Raw genomic sequence first — 23,834 nt, forward strand, 5'->3', positions numbered from 1 at the left:
ATTTTTCACTGTAAAAGGGCAATGTTTGCAGATGAAATATTTATAAACGTCCTCATGCTTGTGTTAAGCGGATACAAAACTGTTCTGGAGTGGCGCCCTGTTTATTTTGAATGACGAAGCTTTGAATGCTTTCGGCCTTACGGCCAGAGAGGGCGTTACAAAGGAGAATCACGTGACTGGAATTTTCCAGAAGCGCTGTAAACTCCTTGGACCACTTACTCTACCTCATTTCAACTGTAAGACGACAACGAGAGGGATCGTAGGTTTTTAACACGCAAACGACATTTCATAATCTCCATATTCCTCAATTACTTTGTAAAAGACAAAACATATTGTGCGTTTGTTAACGTCGTTACCCTGATACTGTTTCAACTCAACTCAAGCGACAGTCTAACTGGTAAGTTCCTCAAAGGATCGTTTTTCTAATCATTTGAATTTGTAAGTGTCGAAACGGTTGTATGATTTCGTCTTGGGGTAGTCGCGATCTGTTCAGGACAAATAAACCATGCCGCGTCAGAGCGACAGCTATTGCTAACTTGCGTGAGCTAGAATTTTCCAGTCCGCTTTCGTTACGTAACGACGCCATTGCTCTTGTGGACTGGACAAGAAAACAAGTTATAAAGCATACGTGGTTTAAAAAATGAACATGGTAGTGTTTGTGTTAGACTTGAACAATGTTTACTCGTTTACTAATATCTCCCATTTGACCCATTTTGGAGAGCAGTGAAACCCCAGTTTGACGAGGGGAATAGGTTCTTTGCACCCAGTGAAAACCCGTCGATTGCTGTGATAGCAATTAAATTTTACGAAACATGTTGTGTGGTCTTCGTACTCCCACACACTTTGAAGACATCTCAACGTTTGACCCTTTTCAAAAGTACGCGTTCGCTCTAATTTCTAGGTTTGAGTTCCCAGTTGACGTTTTGACTATTAGATTTGTCTGTTGGTAGATGGGCAGTCTACAACAAAACACGCAAGCAAATCTCTGTCTTTGCTGAGTGGGAACAAAAAATCATATTATATAGGCATCCTGTTCTTGTTGCTAATTACGCTGTCCCCTCCAGTCGATGTTGCTTCACAACATGGTACTACATCAAGGATGTGAATTGCAACCGAGCAGGGCCACGAACAATGAAGTGTAAAATAGCTTTGGGAAACTGCCGTGTTGTCCTTAATCAGTATTTTTTGGTTTTGTTCCAGCTTGTGCAAGACCATGACCAAGGGAAAACACGCTCACCTAGCAATGGCTCATGTTCACCAGAGTGATAGCCTGAGCAGGATTTTTGATCAGAGCAGCCCCTCATCCTACTACTCCAGGAATAGTTATGAGAGCAGCCCTTCCTCCTCTTTTGGGAGCGAGAGGGGGCGCGACAGGTTGTCATCATCCAGCGGTGGTTCCTCCTCCCGTTCCAGGTCCCGCTCTCATCCTCGCTGCCACAGACATTCCCGCTGTCGCAGCCATCGAAGACACAGCCGGGGCCGTCGCCACCTTGCACGCCGCCACAGGGCACACTCTCGATCCTACAGCCGCTCACCCTCACTGGACAGGTATCACAGGCACCATAGACGCTCCAGTTCCAGGTCCCGCTCTAGGTCTCCACTTGGTGGGAGGAGATGCAGTAGGGCTCAGGCTCGTTTGAACAGGTTTCCCAGATCACCGTCAAGAGCCAATAGAAGCCCCTCAAGATCTTCAGGAGGTTCAGTCAGCTTGAGCTTGGAAGGTAATTCTGAACAAGCAAAATTTAAGGAACATTTCCATTCTGCTAACAATAATACACACGCTGATTGTAGCTTCACTTGTATTCCCTCAGATAAAAGAGAACTTCTCAAAGCTGCAAAAAACAACGCCATGAAGTTGCTGGGAGTGGAGAAATTGGAGCTTCCCGAGAGTGTGAAACCGATCCTGTCAGAGCAGCTGGAGGAGCCCCAATGTGTTCCACCCCAGTCTGAGAAAAGGGTGAGACCATACCCTGAGAAGACACCATCAAAGGTGGGTGTCTGCCCTTCTGACTGTGTCACTCACCCCTGATTAGGATTGGTCATCACTGTGGAGCGAGTAAGTGATAATAAGGCTATGTTCACACTGCAGGTTTCCCTCATATATGCGACATGTATCTTCATTTATTTTTCTCTGCGGTATGAACACTCACGTGGTGCTCATCGTCCTTACACATCATCAAAAGGCAAATATGCGTTCCACAGAGGGTGGGCAAAATGCTTGGGAGACTACTCATACTCATCTATGTAGTTGAAAATTTGGCTGGAGTAACAGTGTTAAAAAATATATTTGAGTTTAATCCCACTTTGCAGATGAAGCTTGAAGTGGTCATTTGTCGTGACATTAGTAATTGAGCGACGCCGACAATGCATTTGTTTTGCACAGCAATAACTTGACGGACAGTATTTTAAATAGACGACTCCAAGAAATAAGCAAATAGAGTCGAGCATTTTCCCAAAATATTTCTACCTACTCCAACCCAACTTCTCTGGCAATCCGAAATGAGCCCCCCACATGCAGGACCATATTTACATACTGTATAGAAACACCGCGCCAAGTGACCTGGTGTTTTGTGTGTCACTTCACCGATCTATTCCGTTCATATTTGTTTTTGTAATGTGAACCAGTTTTTTCCCCCCCACCCCCACAAAATATCAGAATTGGGCATCATGCCCTGCAGTGTGAACATAGCGTTCGATACAGTATTAAAAATTGAATTGCCTCATTACATCAACCAAAATACGTCAAGAGGCAAAGGTAGAAGTGAAACATAAATATCAGCAAATGTATATCATGGCCTACGAAGATCTATAGTTAAACCGTTAGTGTTATGATTTTGATGGGTCATTTTGACTCATTTTTGCATTGGCCGCATTGGCAATATATTTGAAACAAAAGCAACTGTCCATCTGACGTGTGTACGGCAACACTATTTACCAGACAGTCAATACAGGAGTCTGTTTTGTGATGTATTTCCTCTGTCTTGTGTTGACATTTTGGAACCCTGAGGGAATGCACATACTTTCTGTATTTATTCCTGTCTTCATAGATAACATGACAGTGGTCTTCACTCATCGGCACCTGGGAATAAAAGGCTGTCATGTGACTTGGGTGACGACAATAAGTTTGCGTGAAAGGTTGACAGATGATTCTTCTGCGTTATCTATTCTGTACCTGGATTAGGACATATGTAAATGAAACACACAGAACTGTACACACAGCACAAGCAAATTAGAGGACTGATATACTGCGTTCTACAGGCAGTACTGTGTTGACATGACAAATGTATCTATGGTTTGCAGTTGAAATGGGTCATCGTTATTTAGCAGAATCCACCACTTGCTGATGGAGTGCGGGCGTGTGCTTTATAATGACTATTCCTGTCAAGAGAACTATAACCAGATGAAGAAGTCGTCTCCATATGCCAAAGATAAGTTGGTACATGAGGCGTCTGCTGAGAAGTTGGCTGTAACAGTGAGAGTAAATGTGCATGTGTTTTTCTGCACTACAAGTGTTTTCTATACAATTACTGTACTGTCAAAAGCTAGATTGAGTCTATTAGTGAAAGCAAAAAGCTCAACGCTTGTTCTACTCAAGTCTTATTAAGTTGTGCTATTCTTGTCTTTATGAAACAGAGCAACGAAGCAGAGGCCGCTATCACCAGCCCAAAGGTGGCCGCAAAACCAAAAACCATCACTTTCAGCATCAATGTAAGTGACCACGGATTTTTTGGACAAAGCTCACCCGTCACATTTTAGAGCAGCGATTCTCAGCTTTCTCTTGTGGTATGCCAAAGTATCACTGGCAAAGTCCAGTTCAGTTGTATTTAACTCGAAATGCACATTTTTTTGGGGGGGGAAAGTCTGTTTTTGAGCTTACTAATATACAATTTGTATTGAACTGTGCAGTCTGATTTTATTTGAACCATTGAACTTTTTATCAATTTTTTAAAGTTTTCCTAAATATACTTTTCAAAATACAAACTGCATAAAGCTATCGTGGCTTCTGATAGTATTGCATTAAATATGTTTTTAAAGCATGTTATCCCATCTTCTTTCCCCAGAATTGTGTGGCAAAACCAAGCACAGTGCTGCAGATTGGTGCAAAGGTAACAGCCAGAGTGGACAGCTATGAAAGCAGGAAGCCCTATGGCCACTGGGTCCCAGTCATGTCGAGCCAGTCTGCCAGGCCGCGTAAACAAGAGCGCAACAAGTCACGATAGGATGGACCACAACCAAGAGGACGCTGCACATATACTGTAAATAATTTGTACATATTTTCAGTCATTTTATAGTGACATTTTCTTTCAGATGATTTAAATTGGAAGAAGTGAAGAAATCATTCAGGTGGGATTATTTCCTTTCCCTACTCCTGTATTTTTGCTGTTCAAATAAAATATTTATTGATGGAAACAAACTTTGTGTCCATTCTTTCAACAATAGACTGTTATTTTGCATGAAACATATCGGGCTCCAACCCCCTAAAGTGAACATATGAGAATGGTACACAGTAAGGCACACTGACGCTTTGCAGAGACACAATAATACCAAAAGTATATTTACTCACCTGCCTTTGACCCATTCCTAGGGTGGCGCGTCCGTCTCACGGTGCAGAAGTACTGTGTGGAGTTTGCATGTTCTCCCTGTGCCTGTGTGGGTTTTTTCTGGGTTCTCCGGTTTCCTCTCACATTCCAGAAATATGCATGGCAGGTTAATGGAACACCCTAAATTGTCCCGAGATGTGATTGTGAGCGTGAATGGTTGTTCGTCAGTGTGTCCCGCGATTGGCTGGCAACCAATTCAGGGTGAACCTTGCCTACTGAGAATTGATTGAACCTTGCCTACTGCCCGATGACAGCCGGGATAGTCTCCAGCATGCTGGCAACCCTTAGTGAGGATGCACGGATTAGAAAATGAAGGGATGAATTTGCAAACATCTTTATTGGACAGAAGTAAACCAACAAGAATGTGTATATGTCATTGGAAGATACCATGGAGGAAGCCACTGTTGTCCAAATTTAAAAAACAACAGTAGGATGGGGTGGGGGCATCATGGTTTGGTGACTGCTTCGCTAACGGTGATATGAAGTAAATTAAGATAGAACTTAAGACCAGTTTTTGTGCATTTTTTAAAAAATGTCTTGATGATTCATGTATTATTTTAACCGTCTTTATTGTCGTATGATTTCTTTTTGCTCTATGTACAGCACTTTATTTGCAGCGGTGGTGGTTTTGAAGTGCTTTGGAAACATAGTTGGGTTGACTTGAATTGCAGTTTTTAACATGTCCACAAAATGTCGCTGTTTTATCATATTTAAGAGTTAGGGCAGATACAATTGTCAAACATGTTTGCGTGTCATTTTACACTCTTGGCATTTTCCATCGTGTCTGATTTGTTTCCACCTTGTGACCCATCTCTTATTATCTGATAACTGTTCAATGTGAGCTGACAGTTATTTTTTTAGGTCTTTCCTTTTACACTACATGGCGCGTAGAACAAACCAATGCAACCAGGTCTCTCCATCTGGGTCTATTGTAGGCAAGATGTTGAGCTTGTGCCAGGGTCACACTGCAGACCCCAAGGTCCAGGGCCATTACGTCCAGCTGCAAGTGTGGGGGGCACCTCTGGGTCGTCTCCAGCCAGCTTGCTGGGGTTTGAAGGCCAAGATGGGGCTGGTTGGGTGTTCCTGGGGTAGGCGGATGACATGGCCATCGCAGCGAGTGCAATTTTTTTAGGTAGATTAAAAACAAAAAGATTACTGTTCTATGCTAATACATGTCATGTATTAAAACATGTCACGTCGGCACGGTAGTCGATTGGCTTGGCACGTTCACCTCCTCTTTCCTCCCACATTCCAAAATCACGCATGGCATGTTAAAGGAACATTCTAAATTCTCCTTTGGTGTGAATGTGGAATGAAAGGTTGTTCGTCTATGTGTGCGCTGCGATTGGCTGACAACCCCTGTAAAGAAGCCTCCCTGTAATTCAGGTCTGGTTTTAAAATTGGGGTTCAGTACCAGTGAGGTGTACTTTGTTGCTTAAATTATTCGATCAGCTTCAGTGCAGAGGTGTAGGATTCAATTCCAGCTCAGTCTTTCCTGTATGGAGTTCGCATGTTCGCCTCGTGACTGCGTGGGTTTTCTTCTGGTACTCCGGTTTCCTCCCACATTCCAAAAACATGCATGGCATTTTACAGAACAAAAATTGTCCTCATATGTGATTGTGAATGTGAACGGTTGTTCGTCAATGTTTGCCCTGCAATTGGCTGACAACCAGTTCAGGGTGTACCCTGTTTGGTGCCTGAAGTGAGCTGCGAGAGGCTCTCGCATGCCCGCGACCCTCGTGAGGCTAAAGCAGTTCAGATAATGGATGAATGGATGATCTCAATAACATTTCGGAAGAAAATCAACTCCAGGCAACTTAATGCGCCCCTGTAGAGGGCACTGTGCTATAAAAATCAGACATTTAGATGAAGAGGGGGAAGTGTATTGGGAGGGGAGGGGGCGTGCATGGGAATGGCTTGCCATTAATCTTCTGGCCAGTCACAAGGCTGTAGCTGCTTCAGGCAAGTTGGTCAGACAGAGATGGGATAGATGATAATCAATTGAATTACGCCCTTGTTGCTCCTTACCACAGTGCACCTACTTCAAACACATTGTCAGCGAGCATTCGTTAGCCAACAAGCCTCGAGGTTTAATGTGCCTTGATGGTGGATATTTCTCACGCTCAAAATGTCACTGTCATGAGACCACACACACACACACACACACACACACACACACACACACACACACACACACACACACACACACACACACACACACACACACACACACACACACACACACACACACACACACACACACACACACACACACACACACACACACACACACACACACACACACACACACACACACACACAACTCATGTTCTCTACTGAAGAATTGCTGAAAATGGTATACCGGGTACTTTAAAAATAAGGGTGAGAATACTCATAATGTTATTCTTAAACTGTACAAACATGAAATTTAATGGATACATCATAGATACAAGATACACGTATACAAGACTAGCAATACACTGCTCAATTGCAAGAATTGTTGACTCAGAGGGAACTTAAACAGCAGTGCCTCTCTCCAGGTTCTGCTTAATCTCTGCTGTGTATTTTCCATAGAACCGTTCAGCTTTCTTGTTGAATTTGGCGTTCCTCTCGTTAATATAATCGATGTCCGCGTCATCGTTGTAGGCCCTTCGACGGCTATATTTGGCACGCTTTTCGATCCTGCACAACAGAAAAGACAGCAGGTTAGTGGTTGATTCCACAAACCACTGATAAAACTCCGGTTTTGTCAGAGGAGTTACAATGGTAAACTATAATCTGATCAATCTGCAAGGATCTGAAAGGGGAGCAGCAGTGTTTTGCACTTGGGTGTGTGGCTAACCAAAGTAAACGTCGGCTGACGGGATGACTAAAATAGCCGAAAGGTTTCATCCACAGGCAAGTGTGTTGGCATTTACCGTGTTAGATAACTGCTGGTCAGACCTGTTGGAGCCTTATGGACACAAATGTGAACATGTGTACCAAATAAAGACATATTACATTGAAAAACAACTTTAAAAAAAAGAAAAACTATATATGACGAAGTGACTAATCTGAGTATTATCTTTTTGACTTTTTGATCAAACTATTAATCTCATTGCACTGTGTTGTACCCCCCCCCCCCCACAAAAGGTTTATTTTAATCCAATTCTTTAAAAAAAAACTAGATTTTTAAAAATTCAAATGAACTGCCTTTTAAAAATGTAATTTCCATTTAAATAATTATTTTGATTGAATTTAAAATGGGCTTCTGACCAAGTTGTTCATTTACAATTGCTGGAATGGGTTTTGAAGGTTGTTATAATGTTTTGGATCGGTACTATTATATGGACCAGCGGGATGGTGTTTGCGCTAGACAAACCTAAAGCCAACTACAAAATCAGAAAGTCATTTGGGGTTAATCTGAGGCAATTTAACATGAGTTTCAACGACATTGTTTAATTCTGAACAAAGCCACATCCAATTTATAGGAGGGTGTGCATACTTATGCAAACATTATTAAATTGGCGCCACAAAAAAAGAAGACAAAATGTCTTAGAAATGCGCCAATCATCATTTAATGAGTGCGTCAGAGGTGAGAGTATTGCTAAATGGCACCTTCTTTGGAAAATACTTCTTGCCACCTCGGAAAACCACTTTTCTACACTATGCAGGAAGACATGTTCGTTTTTATTTATGGTCTTTTCATTGTTCCTTGCCCTGACCCGTTTTGGGATATAAGCAGTTGCATATATGCTTATATCTATATTTTATATTGCATTCTGTACTGTGTACAGTTCATTTTTCTGAAACATTTATTTTGTGCATGCAATACTGTACTTTGTTTTTCTTTTCTTTTTTAATCATTAATTATGAAAGTATTTATTTCACAAAACACAAAGTATTTAAGCAGCATTGCTCTAGTTTGGGAGTATTAAATAGAATGAATCATCTCATTGGGATTGATTGAAATGATTTTTGGGGGTTGGAATATAAATTGCAGCGAGCCGTTCCTAATAACTATTCAGTCGAAAGGTAGATATGTGCAGTCAACAGCCAGCATCAGAGTAATGTTGGGAGGAAGTCATCTCTTTTGTCATCTTTTGACTGGAACTTACTGTTTTTCGACATCTTCCACCATGCGGTCAATGCCCTCTTGGGAAGGGACATGGGTGCCGTGGATCAAGCTATTGGACGTGGGGTGGAAGTCCTCACCACTGCGGGATAAGTGCAAAAGAAATTAGAAATACTGAGCCAGAGCTAATCAGCATTTCGGCACATCTGAATGGGCTTCTCTATACCACCATTGTGATTTTGGTCATTCCGCTGAAAGACGATAGTGTGACTCGGGGCTAAATGTGTCGGTGCATCCTTCACGGTTGTGCATGCGGCAACATTTAAAGGCAAGAACAGCCTGCAGGCACTTCCTTGACCTTCGTGTGCGTGCCAGAGATTCAGAGTTGAAAATTCTTTAAATTACAGCTTTTAGTTTGGATGAAATTATCCCCAGGGCAAAACTGGGGTACAGTCATTTATGTATAAGATGTACTTTGTGCACATGTGATGGGATGAATGCTAAACAGATTAAGCCAAGCAAAATCCTTGGGATTGATTATGTTTGACGCGATATGCTTATAATTGCAGAGATGTGCTCGTATATCATTCTCGTGTGCCTCTTCATCAGAGAAACAAAAATCAAGATGTCATTCCCCCTCAAATTTTCACTGTCTACCCTTGACACATCTACGATGCAAATGAACAAATGTAAATATTGCCCATTTTCTCATCTTAAAAGAAACTTTCAATGATTTTAGACTCGGCATGAGTTTTGGCATTGCTTTAGTGTTTTATAGCGTTGCCTGTACTTGGACTATTTCATTGTTGTTTTTGTTATTGGTTTGTACGCAGCAATAGTTGTTTTGAAGTGCTCTATGAATAAAGTTGACTTGAGTTTACTTACCATTCCTCTCGCTGTTTCTCATAGTTTTGCATGTCTGGTCTGATCTGCTTGGTGAGCCTCTGATACTGCCTGAATTGGGCCTCAGCATAACCTGGGTCGGATGTGTTAGTGTGAGACAGAAAGAACATTTTCGTGAGTTTCCCGGAAGTAGCCTCTCATCCAGGTGCGGTGCTGATCATTTGTGATCTGATCGTAGCCATACATGACAGGCCAAAGCCTTCTTAGCAGATTGAAGTGTGAACAATAATTAGTACAGAAATAGTGTGAGGTTGTTTCATGCACCAACATAAACTATGACTATTATGGGCAAATGAAAAAAAAAATTAATTTCCACATTCCTTCAAAATACGCCACAACTCATTATGACGAACACAAAAGGTGACGTTTAACCCTGGTATGAATGTAGATGGATAAAGCAATGTGCCATCAGCTAAATCTGATCAGACATGGTCATTTATTCCTAAGTGTGGAGTACTGCTACCATCATGTGTTACCGGTTGATCAAAAGACATGAAGCACATGGATCTAACCACGAACGAACAACCATCAGGGATGGCAATGGCTAGTGATGAAAAAAGCGGAAAGGGGCGTGGCCTGGATGGGGCGACCAATCACAACAAGTAAGACATCATACACGTCCAATTGCAGGGCTGTTTACAATCGGAAGATGGAAAGACTGATTGGGAGAGCTCGTGAAAACTCGACGATAAGGTACCTGACCCCCCTAAGTTAGAGTACGAGTTACTTTAATAGTTACATTCAGCAGATAACTACAATTCCGCTGAACATAAAAATGACACCCAGTTTTTCTATTTCATTGGAATTGCATTTTTAACAGTGACATTTAAGAACAAATTAGATTTTTACTAACAAAAAAAAAAATATTTGGACATACCATAATTGTGAATAATAAAACAAGTTCACTTAAATGAAATGGGCTACTTGATTTCTTGTCAGGTTTCGTTTGCAATGGCAAACCGTCTCAAAGACGATAGCCAGACATGAATCTAAGATCGAGGAACAAAGAACACCAAAACGATTTTTAACCCCAACCTGCAAATCCTGTGTCAGGATTCTTCTTCTTTTTCTTTCTCTCCCACCGCTCTGCATCATCAGCCGTGATATCGAGGAGTTTCACTCTGTGGTAGTCTTCCCCTCTGGCTGCACATTCCTTAAAAAAACCAAAACAAAAACAAAAAGCAGACCTTAATTCAATCAACCTAAATGTAAGTTAATAGAAACATTAACATGTTTAGAAGACAGTAATCATCTTTTGTGTGGTTATTACAATCACACACAAACACCCCTGATTGTTTTGTTCTCACAGAGCACGACAGCAAGATCAATACAATTGTATTATACATATAATTCGTACGGGTCCACTGTACATCTTACATTGAGATGATCGTTGGAAAAAAAATGTGTTATTTGTAAATAACTTCATTTATAATCACCTGGTTTGGTTTGATAATTTTATCAGTAGTTTGTTTCATAATATTGTACAAAAGGTGAAGGTTTTATTTATGATTGTGAATTTGTCCCATTACTTTTGGTTCCTTAAAAAGTGGGAGGCATACATATACAAACAGTTGTAATCCCGGCAGTATTCAACTGATTTGGCTGTAAACACCCTCAAAATAAAGCCAAAATGCTGCAGTTAAGGCACATGTGCCTTAACATTTTTGTCCATGCCCCAATATTTATATCCCCATATTTATGGACTTGACTCAATTTTCAACTTTTTAGTACTTTTAGTGTGTTACATACCTTCTTCTTTTCATCTTTATTAAGTTCCCACTCCAGTCTGGCTTTTTTAGCCTCCCAGTTTGAGGGTAGCTTTAGCCTTTTATCCTCTTCAACAACTTCCTGGTGATTGAGTTTGCGTGCTTCATTCTGTGGAGTAGGATACAGAACACTTTTCAGGACTCTATAGCAAGGAGGAAAACATTATTGTAAAGTCCCTGATATGTTTCAGATTAACGTCAAGTTTTCTCAATTTGGCACCCTGAAAAAAATATGTCCCTTGGTGCCCTCCGATTAGATGGCAATGAATTCAAGGTCTACTGCCCCCGTGGTTTTTTGCACTGTGATATTTATCGGAAATGCAGTTGGAAGTTTAAGATAAGGATGGACTGGAGTTTTAATGCAGAAAGTTGCTCGGTGGATGAGATTCTCTCCCAATAAAACCAATGCTTAACACTAATTATCAATAAAGACCAATTCCCTGTCGTGTGTTTTCTGGTATATAAGTCAATTTCTTCAGGAGAATCTTTGGAGTGGTGCGGGGCTTTAAGGGGCGGGTTAAAATTGTATGAAAAAAATATGTAAAAGGGCTACATCTGGTTTGTATGTTAAATGTCAGATATGCATTTTAAATAATGACTAAACATGACAAATCAAGACGCAATGCAACATTTGTAATAGACAGAAACAATTAAAACAAGAGTTTAGTCCCACCCGTTTAAAATGTAACTCGCGGAACTTTCGTAGTCTGTCCTCTCTCTTCGAAGACGCGAGGGTTTCCGTCAGCTCCCCCTCAGTAGGTGTAGTATTCTCCTAGAAGTCACATTTGTAAAGGGAATGAATCAAATAACTCTAATAAATAGTAAGTCAAGTAATTCAATTGTAAATCATTTCAAAACAGAAATTGTCTTGAGGATTTTGACGTTAGCTCACAAGACATTAGCATAACAACAACGTCGCCAGAACACCAAACTTTTACAATGATTATCAATTCCGAACATATGGTGTAAGAGAATAGACACATTATCGTTACAAAGAACAATCTGCAGAAGTATAGGCAGTGGCAGGTTGAGAAATTCAACTGAATTTATATTATCATAAAGGGAAACACGAACCTCGCTAGCGGACGCCATTACCTCACTACGCAGCGGAAGAACTGAACGTTGTGGAACGGATGTTGCGCAATATTTTCTAAAAGTTAGATTTTATATACAGTATATATATATATATATATATATATATATATGTTTTTTGTACCAGGGTATGGATACGCCAGAAAAGCTTTGTTGTTTTCAATAAAGTTCGTTGAAAAAGAAAAAGAATGACCCCCCCCCCCCCCCCCACGCCACCACGGTTTGGCAGACTAGCTAACAACCATGCATACGTAGGGGCCATCTTGGCAGGGGCAACGTTTCCATCAGCGGCAATGCTTGGACATTGGAAGTAAGTGGTAACTTACTCATATATCAACCGATCTTCATGAGGTTTGCTTTTTTTTGTAGGTGTCAAATCGTGTGATAGCAATACAGCACATTTTAAATCAAGATTTTTCTTTTCCCAGATCCCTTGCAATTGTAGGCATTGTACACGAGTGTGCAAGCTTGTTGTAATTGTATGGCATTTTGCACAAACATGCAGCTCAATGTGCCAGCATCGTTGCTCTTTTAGGTGTGCTGTGGCTGCACACATGGAATTAATTCACTGATGACTTTACCCTCCTATCTCAACGAGGTATAATCATGAAGCTCAAAACTGGCATACGATAGCTACCTCTTCATGTGATTGTCCCACGCTCTGACCTCAAAATGTTCCAGGGCGATTCAGATCAATAGTTTGTGGTTCTGGTCTATTACAACATATCCACCTTTCAGATCTGGAAATAAGGGACATTTCTCATGGCATCGCAGCAAAACCACATGGCCGAAATAAATTTGAGAGTTTGGCCTCTTTGTACTTTAACACTTTTAATAATTATGAAACACTTAATAGCCTGAACATGAGCATATGGAACTGGCCTACTATCTTGTAGTGTGTACATATAAAGTGCTGTAAATTAACCCTTTCATGCACCAATGATGATAACCTGTAACCTGATAACCCGATAAACTGTCCGTTGTAGTAACCGCTGTCCCTGAAAGGGTTAAACAAAGCCTGTCTGGGGACATGTCGACTGAAAGAGGACAATACATAGATTAAATAGCCTATAAAGTGCTTTACTTCAGAAAAAAAATGAAACACTTGTCAACTTATGTGTATCAAGACTGAATAGACTGAACTAGGCTGAGCATACTGTATTACATGCATGTATTGTAGAATGCTGTTACAGCTGTAATAAAGCCTGTTTGGGGACAGTTTTACGATTATAAAGATAACTATAATAAAGATAACTATAATGAAATTAAACATTTGTGTGAACCCAAATGAAATGATTAAAAAAAAAACGGGGAAAAGTGCAATCCTCTTCCTCAACCCCTCCATGTGCTCTTTGGTGCAAGATCAGGGCTAGTGTTTAGGGCTCACCCACTACTTCCAACCTTCTTTGAATGCAGCCCACTGTACTGATGGTGAAGCCACACACTTCCCAAAACGCATGTAAATAGTGATAAGATGCTCTTTATTTTTTTCATAAATGTGCATGTGATGTCTTAGCTATATAGATTAGAACTGATGCTCAAGGGATCAAAGGAACAATTCAGAAAAGGGGAGGAGTGTCATATAATCTTGAAGGCTGTCTTGAAGATAAGCGGATCAGATAATACATGCATGGAGGGATGTGTGGTGTTAAAGAAAGGGCGAGGGGATGAGATGCTACACACTGGCTGGTTTCTAGTTGGCTGTCGGCTGCAAAGTATGAGCTGCGGGTGATCGTTTTGTTGTTTTTTTTTTTTTGTGATTGGCAATGAAAGGCATTAATCGGCATATGCCGATCATGTACTTTTCCACGGAAATCAACTGATCACGATTGGTGGCCGATTGATTGGTGCACCACTAAACATAATCTAATCTAATCTAATCGATTCAAATCTAATATAATCGAATGGAATAAAAAATACAAATGTAAAATGCTGCAATGTGCTATAGGGTTCAAACATCTTTCTGCGTTTGAAACTATGAATTAGTATTTCACCAAGTGTCAATTCCAATGTATTTCAGTTAGTGTTCTATCAAGGTTTAAACTGCAGAGGCTCCGGGAGATTTAGAAGCAATTTGGTACGGAACTAAAGATCGATCTCAAAGTTACATTTATACGTGTGTAAATTATGTTGTGGTTTACATACTGTTCAATTAAAAACAGCAAAACCATTTGAGCATTTTTGAGTTGCCAAGTGGATGTAATCCGTGTTTAATTGTATTGAACTAATCGAGCTCTTTTGCAGGATGTAATTAACGTGAGTTTATAGTCTTAGATTAAAGTATCCTCGAGATCAGAGACATTGGTAATGGAGTGATGCATTTTCACTGGAAACCAGATGGGAACACATCACAGCCATCTCTTGCTCCAGTAATGGAGACACCATGTCTGTTGCTGTGAAAAAGACAAAATAACTTCAAAAAATACCTCTCAAATGATGTTGAAAGTGGAAAGTGACGAAAAAAATCAGCAATACTCACTGTTCAATGAAGAATGCGATTTCAAAGCGGGAGTTGCAAAAACATGTAAACGTATGATTTTTTTACATGTCCAGACATGAAATGGTTGCATTAGCTTGCATTCATATTTAATGACTGCTGAATATCTTTACAAATGTAATGCACTTTCAGTTCAACCAGAGAGCGTCCAGAAGCTCATCAGTAACATTCTATCTTTTTTTTTTTTTTTTTTAAATCGACACACTCATTTGCACAATTTATGGGCCACACATTGTATGTGAGTCTGTCAGTTTAAAAAGATCATAAGAGCTTCAAAGGTTATAGCAGAGAGTGGCTTGATATACATTTTTAATGCATTGAGGCTTTGTGCCAGGCAATAGAAGGAATTTGGCAACAATGTCATTGCCACTTAGTGTTTTTTGAACAGTACTGCAGAGTATGATATGGATCTCGCATGTGCTTGGGGAGGCCACCCAAAACTGCTGAACAGCCACTCTTCACTATTAACTTTACCAGTCAAGCAGATCATGTCTAAAATAGAGTAACGTTATATCTGCAAATAAATTGCACTTGAGGGACACATTCATGAATATGGACAGACTTCATGGTGCCCCGCAGCCATTGCATGTTAATCAAACTGAGTGTGATATGAGTTTAAATGCTGGAAACACATGTTGCATATCATTCATATTTATTATATACAGTACATTGATAAGCAATCTAGTTGAGTGGTGCATTTATGTTACATTTAATAAAAGTTTATCCAGCGTGTATATGGGGGTATGGGATAAAGTCGCTTACTGCACAAGCAGCTGCTTCACATCTGGAAGTTAATATAAACACCATGGCCAATAAAATCATTCCATTTCCTTAATTACTATTCCTGTCATTTCCGCACTAAATGAAAAGTTATTAATTCCAGGCCAACGCAAACATGCTTCTCCAAGATGAGGAGCTGCTCCTGAAGCGTCGCCACCCTGACTATAGCCTCTTGTCACTGGAGTGGAACCACAAGTTCTAGCCTTGCGCAGCATGTTTGCATTTGTGTGAATGTGTCAAAGTGAGCGTGCAAGTCCAGGGGACTTGGGCCTGAGGCACAGCAGACATGAATTGAACATAAAGATGGCGTCTTGTTTTCTATTTCATCCAAATGTTTCCCACTGGTGCCAGCGTGATCAAGACCAGGGAACACTTGAGTTGTTTCATCTTTCTCATTGAGGCGCCCCCATCTTCTAAACCGCAGCCTTGATTTTTTTTTCTATAATCAGTGACACTGTTCGCTTGAACCATGCTGTGAGGCAGAACTGTGCTATTCTGATTTACAATACAGTATATGAGATGGAAATAACAATTCTGATTTCAGTTATTTGTATTTTCCATAACACCCCCAAAATCCATGTTGAATTGGCAAACTTTTTCTGAACGATGTACAGTACTGACTCTACTCTTTCAATACACCGAATACCCTTGAACTTTGATCGCTCATGTGGCAGAGTGCCACAAAATGGACATTAGAAAAATGAGGCTTCAACTGGGGTTCATGAACACTTCGGAAAAGTCTTGTCAGTGGACACCATTAATTGTTCCAGTTAAGATTCTACAATGCAAAGTGAAAATAAATCAACTGCTTCCAGAAATGCTGCCAACTTTTCTCAGCCTGAGACAAGTTGGAAAACAGTACTATGGTCTGACAAATCTTCATTTTCAAATTATTTCTGAAATGCAGCAAGACGCTTTGGTGACTACAGCAGTTCAAAGGGAACAGGACCACATTGACCATAGTCGCTCTGCAAGCATGAACAACAAAATCTGACAAAGGAAGTGACAAGAAAACAAAATTCAATACAAACAGGCTGACAAAAACTGCTCATTAGTCAACACTTGGCAGTTGTGAATTCAGGTGTCATCAGAGTTATGGCAATTAAATAATGTTTGATACTGACAGTTTCACACTTGATTTCAATTTCAATTCTCTCTGATGTGGGAAATGTAATTTGAAATACGAACAATTCTGAGGATGACCAGCATTCTGTAAAAAAAATGTGTTCATGCTTCTTATTCCTTTGAAGTTACGCCGTATTGGATTTTTAATGGCCAGTGTTCCCCTCGTTTACTGGGTTCGGTGGAGTCGTTAACTCTGCTATGATACAAACAAATGGAAATCATTCAATAATATCAGATTATGATGGACGATACTGTTTATTATATATACAGTGCCATGAAAAATTATTTGTCCCCGTCCTAAGTTCTCTGTTCGTTGCACAAAAAAATCCAAACCGTCCTGTCCCTATGTGAAAAAGTAATTGCCCCCGAACAAAGAGTTATAACTGAAATCAAGCAAAATTCAAGCAAAATTGGTGATAAGTCTTTCACATCGCTGTGGAGGAATTTTGTCCCACTGTTCTTCACAGAATTGCTTCAACTCTGCCGTATTGCAGGGTTTTCTAGGATGAACTATCCATTTTAGTTCACACCACAATCTCAATTGGATTCAAATCTGGACTTGATCTTGGCCACTCCAAAACCTTAATTCATTTTTAAAAAAAGAAAAAAAAGAAAGATATATACTGTATATATACTCTCTCTCTCTCTCTCTCTATATATATATATATATATATATATATAGCCAATCAGGGGTGAATTTGCTGTTTCACATTGTTGTCCTCCTGCATGATCGAAGAGCGCTTGAATTTGAGGGCGCAACTGATTGCCTGACATTCTCCTTCAAAATTTTCTGGTAGACAGCAGAATTCATTGTCCCTTTAATCACAGCAAGTTGTCCCGGTCCTGAGGCAGCAAAGCAGCCACAGACCACCGGATCACACTGCCACCAACATGCTTCATGTTGGCATAATGTTCTTTTTATCAAATGATGTGCCTTAATAAATTAAATTGGCATTTAGAAACTGTATTTTGTATTTCCTTGGGTAGTCTCAGTGTGAAATTAAAATTGGTTTGATGAACTGGAAACTTTGTATGTGATAAATATGAAAAGAACACAGTAATCAGTAAGGGGACAAATACTTTTTCACGGCACTCAAAATAACTTGGGGAGTTAATCAGTTTAAAGAAATCACGTTCTGGTTGAATAGAAAATGATTTTCAGATAATTCCATTATGCCATGTTGGATGTTTAATCACACCTCTGAGTGTTAAGGCTAACTGTTGTTTGCCAAAATGTTAGTGCCGCAATACATGTTTTCAAAAAGGAACTTCATCTCTTCCATGGTCAAATGTCATTAAACACATTTTCATCTGGAACCATTCTTCACAGCACATTATCAGTCATATTGACAGTCAAAATGCATTCTATTGATGTCTGAGCTGCTGTTGCTTTACTACATTTCCAGAGGGCATAGATCACTGAGCTACATGGAAAAGGATGTCTGTAATGCGCGTCACGGCAAATGTACTATTGTGTCAACACAAATGCCCGGTATGTGTGTTCTCTACTCACTATTGAACGACTTTTCCTGCTGGCAAATTGAATCCTAATATTATACAGTACATCATCATGACATTGATAATTTGGAATGGTACTTGCTTCTTTTGCCATTTACAGGCTAGAAGAAGTCAATTTGCTGAGTTTTAACGACACCTTTTACACAGAAGATGCACGTATCTGTGCACTCAAATACCACACATTTTGTAGCCAATGCTTTTGCTCCACCACATACACAATTAAGCCTCCAATTAAAGGCCATTATGGTTTTTCCACTAGCGGCAACCACAGAGACACAGCCAATACATTGCGGGCGCATCGATGTCTCCTGAGTTGTCATCCGATGGAATGATCCACCAACTTTATGATCATAATTACTGATCATAACAAAAGTGCAACAACAATATAAACTCAAAGGACAGCAATAAAAAGTTTGAATGATTCCAATAAGTGGATAGTCAAGTGGGACTCTGACAGGAAGGCACACTTGAGTAGACTCACGGGTCTGTGAGAGCAACAACTATAAGTGATCAGTTGAAAATATAAGCCCTGCAAAAGATTCATGAAGATAATGTTTTCAAATGTTTTAGAAATCATTAAAGATGATCTGTGTCTTCACATAAATTAAGAAAATTAGTTAATAAGCACATATAAAGTTTATTTGAGCAAATTTGTTATTCGTAAATCTGAATCTGTCATGTGTTCCAGAATGCTGAACAGAAATGGATTCCACAAACATAGGCAGAAATAAGACTTGACAGCAAATGTTTATTGACAGAACGCAAGACTGACGAAGTACAACGAAAAACATTGGTAACAAGGAACCAGGACATAATTAGAAAAACCAAAAGCGCTTGCAAATGGCAAGGAACAAGATAAAAGTAAAATAGTGTGGCGCTCGAAGGACAAGGAAATAAAATACACGAGAAGTACAAACTGCGAAACAACAACCACTACTTACATGAAAAAATACTAAGACAAAAACGCAGCTAGAAGGTATGAGGCAAAAAGTCGTGAACCTCTAGAATAATCTCAGGCACTTGGAGACAAGAGTCATGAGCAACGCTCAATAATCAGACAGCTAGTTGTTGGCGTGGCAGAATTTAAATAGGCAATTGGTTAACGTGAAAGATTGGTGACAGAGATAATGCAGTTTTATTTTTCAAATGAACACTTTATTTTTTTAAATGCACATTTATGTACTTCTGGGTCAGGTTGGCTACTGTTGCCTCTAAGGCGCAGTTCTTTGACAGACGACAGTACGCTTCAGATGTCTTTTGTTTATTTGGAAACAGTGCTTAAGATCAAGAACAGATTTTATGTCTTTGTATTTCAACCACATTTCAAAGTAAAATTCAATTAAAATCAACCACAGGTGAAAATGCTCCATCTTTGTTGCTTTAATATACCCAGAAGATGACCAAGAAGTACACAAACGCACATTAAAAAAAAAGTGTCCCCTTGCAACAAAAACAATAACAAAAAATAAAATAAAATAAAACAAAAAAAACTGCATTATGTCACAATCTTTGGGACTGAATGTAAAACTTTGCGAGGAAACGCAAACTTTGCAAAGGAACACAAAGTGTTGTTTTTTTTCCATGTCACCTTAGGGACTCCGTACTGTGGCAATAGCGCACAGGAAAATAAAAAAGCTTTCAATAACTTATCTTAAACAGCTTTAGATGAAACACCCAAAGTTTGAAGACGATCGGATAAATTCTCAAAGAGGAGTTTGTTCAAATATGACCTCTGGAAAAAGCCAAAATTGATGCCAAATTCCAAAGGGATGTAAAAATGCATATGAATCCAAAAAATCATTTTGGATTTGGAGAAATACATCAAATAATAATAGATGTATTTCCTTTTGCCAGTAGGTGGCGCTACCACTGCAATGTAAAATAGGTTTGTAGGGATCTTCAGGCCTGGATTCTCATCAAATGTATGAAATTTAGATAAGATATGGTCAAGTTACAGCACCTTCTTTTGTCATGTCAAATCATTAGAATTTGCGTCACACGCCCTACGCCAACAATTCATAATATTCTGTAAAAAGCATGATGAACGTCTTGAGGCTTTCCTAATAAAATTTCAATTGGCTCTGCTTCTCGCAATACATTAAAATGTAAAAGATAACATTTCTTGCCACCAGCAGGTGGCGGTACTTACGAAACAAAATATGATATAGATATCTTCAAGACATGAAAAATAACATGCATGTGATGTTTGGGATTTTTTTTGGAGCATGTACGGAGGTGTTATTCAGTAGACTGGTTAGGATGTCTACCTCATAGTGCAGCGGTCTTGGGTTTGTATCCGGCCCCAGCCTTCCTGTAATTGATCTCCGTTCAACCTCTGTAGGGAGGGCTACAGACCCATTTTTTCTGTACTTGTATATGACAGCTTTAAAATTGCAAAACAAAAATTGACAGGCCTAATGTGTGTGCCAAATTTGATGCGTTTTCCTTCATGCTTAGGGCCCCCCTCCCCCTTGTCAACAATTAGCATAAAATAACAAAATAATGTAAAACAACACATAAAATAAAAGACGGACAGCCATGCACTCTTAACCACTTTTCCTGCACACACCTTGTTATTTGAAGCAGTTCAATATGAAAGAGGAGAGAATCAAAGTATACTTTCACCAGTGGATTGGAGAGGATAATAATAATTTTCCCAATTAAAAGATGCCTTTACAAAGATAATCATTTTATATTGACACAGACAGATCTATTCATAAAATATTAGATAGAAGTTGTGCACTATATCACATGAAATAAGTGCCGAATATGTTACTTTCTCTGTACTGGACTGTACCGCAACACATTACACTGACTCCGTCCATCCATCCAATGGGTGAAAGGCGCGACCTGGTACATATAGACCAACATTCACGCCTGTAGTCAATGGCTGGCAAATTACATAATGCTAAAACCAAAACATTAATCATATGGTCAAATCAATTGCACTCTCATGGTCTTGGTCAGAACGTAGACGTTTCCATTTATAGTGGCAGACTATTTTCAGGAGAGGTCAGGTCTTAGAAATGATAACAACTCACAACGAAATAAAGTGTCCAGTACTTCCGATTGCTAAGAGCAGCTTGCTTCTGCCTGTCAAAGCGCAATGAACCACAAGAGGGAGACTTTTCCCCGATATTTTCTGACAGTTAAACCATGAGAACGTGACATAAAAAAAGCAATTCTTTCACACTTAATCTTCAAAATTCAAACGTTCCTGAGTTTCCACCATCCAAAAACCACCGGAGCGCGCAGTTTAGGTGAAAGCTCTGAGAAGACAACCCCCCCCCCCCCCAACAACAACAACAACAAAAAAAAACCTCCCCATGATACACTCAAGACCTCCCTTGAGCAGGGCCGACAAGTTTAATGGTGAATGATTTGTTCTGCAACACTGAAGTTCACAGTTGACCAAATAATGCGCAGCTGATGAAGGTTGATAATGGGGAAAAGCCTCGGGACAAACAGCTGCGTTAGACAACAGTCTTCCACAAATTGTCCCGTGTTTGACTCCTTGAATCAGTAGCTAGTTTAAAAAAATTGTTCACAAGCAGATTCAAATTAATGTGGATGCAAAGCAGACACACAAAGGTGAATTCTATTCCCAGCAAAGTTCTCATCTGCTCTGATGAGAAACAACAAATTGTTTCATGTAAAAAAATAAATAAATAAATAAATAAAATAAAATAAAATGCAGACTGCTTTCATGTTAACTTCAAGCTCCTGACATTCTAATTTTAGATCTGATGATGAGGAAGCCAGTGCCAAATATCTTCAGCAAGTGTCAACAACAACATCACTGGCAATCCCCTCGTGATAAATGAGCCCTTTCTTTGTGGTTTGCATGATTTACCTTACCTGAGCTATTTTGGTATTGAAAAGATCTTCTATATCCTTTCAGAAAGATATTTTGTGAGGCACAACATTTTTATATTTAACCATTTTCCGGGTGGAGAGACTTATCCGCTTTAGTTTCTGCCACCCCGCACGTGGGCCAATTTAGAGCGTTCCTTTAACCTGCCATGCATGTTTTTGGAATGTGGGAGGAAACCAGAATACCCGGAGAAAACCCACACAGGAAAGCCGGAGCTGGAATCAAACCTTGTAGCTCTGCACCATGAGGCGGAGGTGCTAACTCATCAACCACCGGTGTTACACCCAATATAATAAAATAAACTGGTGTTCATTTCAATTGTCATGAAATAAATACGGACAAAGATTTCTAGTGTGAGTAAGCAAGACATTGAGCAGCGATGAGTTGTGTGCTAATGAATGAGGGTTTCCGCCGTCATGTGATCTCACCGTTGAGGGCAAAGTAGCGGGCCTGTTGCCCAAACAAATTTCAGACTAGCGGTCCATTTTTAGAGCTTAAAAAGTCAAACTACCTGTATATAAAAAAAAACCTAAACATGATACATGTATTATGATTCGTAATGTAGGTCAGGAAAAAAAAAACAAGCTCGAGTATATACGAAGTAGAAACCAGATACGGGTCAAGCCTAAAAGTAATATTCCGAGAGAATGTGTTTAACAGAGTCCATTAAAGCCAAAAGCCTCTGAGGGAACGCTCCACCTCCAGGTTAGCTGCACGGTCTGAGTAATGGACCAGGGTGTTTTCAGATTCTCATAGCCCCTCGCGGGGCTGGCTGCGCCCCTCTGATGAAGTTAGAAAAGGCTGTGCCAGAAAGAGTGATCCATGCCCATCTCCTGTTGTCATATCAGATTGCAGCAGAGGCGCAACTGAAAGAGGAGAAATCTATTGAATTCTGCTCAGACATCACAATAATATTGAATCTTGTATACAAACACACATTTGGGATGCTTCAGGAAAATCATTTGTTTGAAAACCCCCGCAATGAACGGAAAGTATCCAGCATCCGGAAAACAAAAAGCTTCTGAAAGATTTTTCAAATAATTACGACTTAAAGGACAAGTGCATCACAAAAACACATACTGTAATTTAAGGAAAAGGGCAATACCAAACTAAAAATTAAACACTGCAGCTCTTCTACCTATTAGACATTGTCTGCGATTTTGCAGTGTGTCTGACAACATTTCTTTGACTACTCAACATCTCATGCTCATCCCAAAAGTGTTACGTAGGGTTGAGGTTAGGGGACTCTTCCACAACAAACTCACACAACCAAACCTTTATGGACCTTCCTTTCCACAACCGAGGCATATTCTAGAACTAAAAAGGCAACTTCCGCAAAACAGTCTCAGCAAATCATGGAACAAAGTATGATGGTGTGATTAAGGATGAAACATCAGGAGGACAAACCTTGTTCCAATGTGGTGTACCTGTACATTCTCTATAAAGAAATGTCACTTTGTTCAGTAAAATGAAATCACGAGGTAAATTCAACAATCACCTATCAGTCAAACAATTTATAATGTTGTCAAACAGGATCATGGCACTTGACGGACTTCACTTCAAGAAATATTGGGGCAATAAAAGGATGAAATTGAGACACAACTGCCAAAATAAACTGTTTGGA

General features: G+C 39.8%; 2 protein-coding genes across 2 annotated transcripts; one reads left to right on the top strand and one right to left on the bottom strand.

The window, feature by feature from the left end:
* Positions 1–177: 177 nt before the first annotated feature.
* rsrp1 (arginine/serine-rich protein 1) lies at positions 178–4,414 on the top strand. The gene is made up of 5 exons (XM_086126947.1): positions 178–397; positions 1,201–1,721; positions 1,812–1,990; positions 3,634–3,708; positions 4,062–4,414. The coding sequence occupies exons 2-5, from the start codon at positions 1,214–1,216 to the stop codon at positions 4,218–4,220; spliced, it is 921 nt and encodes a 306-aa protein (XP_085983073.1). The 5' UTR covers positions 178–397; positions 1,201–1,213; the 3' UTR covers positions 4,221–4,414.
* Positions 4,415–7,001: 2,587 nt separating this feature from the next.
* syf2 (SYF2 pre-mRNA-splicing factor) lies at positions 7,002–12,450 on the bottom strand. The gene is made up of 7 exons (XM_086128146.1): positions 12,399–12,450; positions 11,998–12,096; positions 11,308–11,433; positions 10,594–10,711; positions 9,541–9,631; positions 8,699–8,797; positions 7,002–7,283 (listed from the first exon to the last, which is right to left on the bottom strand). The coding sequence occupies exons 1-7, from the start codon at positions 12,414–12,416 to the stop codon at positions 7,118–7,120; spliced, it is 717 nt and encodes a 238-aa protein (XP_085984272.1). The 5' UTR covers positions 12,417–12,450; the 3' UTR covers positions 7,002–7,117.
* Between the last annotated feature and the right edge of the window lie 11,384 nt (positions 12,451–23,834).

Source organism: Hippocampus guttulatus, chromosome 13 (assembly GCF_054856545.1).
Source record: "Hippocampus guttulatus isolate MCC_2025c chromosome 13, RoL_Hgut_1.0, whole genome shotgun sequence".
In the NCBI taxonomy this organism is placed as follows: Eukaryota; Metazoa; Chordata; class Actinopteri; order Syngnathiformes; family Syngnathidae; genus Hippocampus; species Hippocampus guttulatus.

Coding starts and splice junctions, on each gene's coding strand:
- rsrp1 (XM_086126947.1), top strand. CDS start 1,214: ATGACCAAGGGAAAACACGCTCACCTAGCAATGGCTCATGTTCACCAG. Junction 1,722..1,811: donor AGTCAGCTTGAGCTTGGAAG/GTAATTCTGAAC, acceptor GTATTCCCTCAG/ATAAAAGAGAACTTCTCAAA. Junction 3,709..4,061: donor CCATCACTTTCAGCATCAAT/GTAAGTGACCAC, acceptor TTCTTTCCCCAG/AATTGTGTGGCAAAACCAAG.
- syf2 (XM_086128146.1), bottom strand. Junction 11,434..11,997: donor GCGAGTTACATTTTAAACGG/GTGGGACTAAAC, acceptor CCTACTCCACAG/AATGAAGCACGCAAACTCAA. Junction 7,284..8,698: donor GTGGAAGATGTCGAAAAACA/GTAAGTTCCAGT, acceptor TCTGTTGTGCAG/GATCGAAAAGCGTGCCAAAT.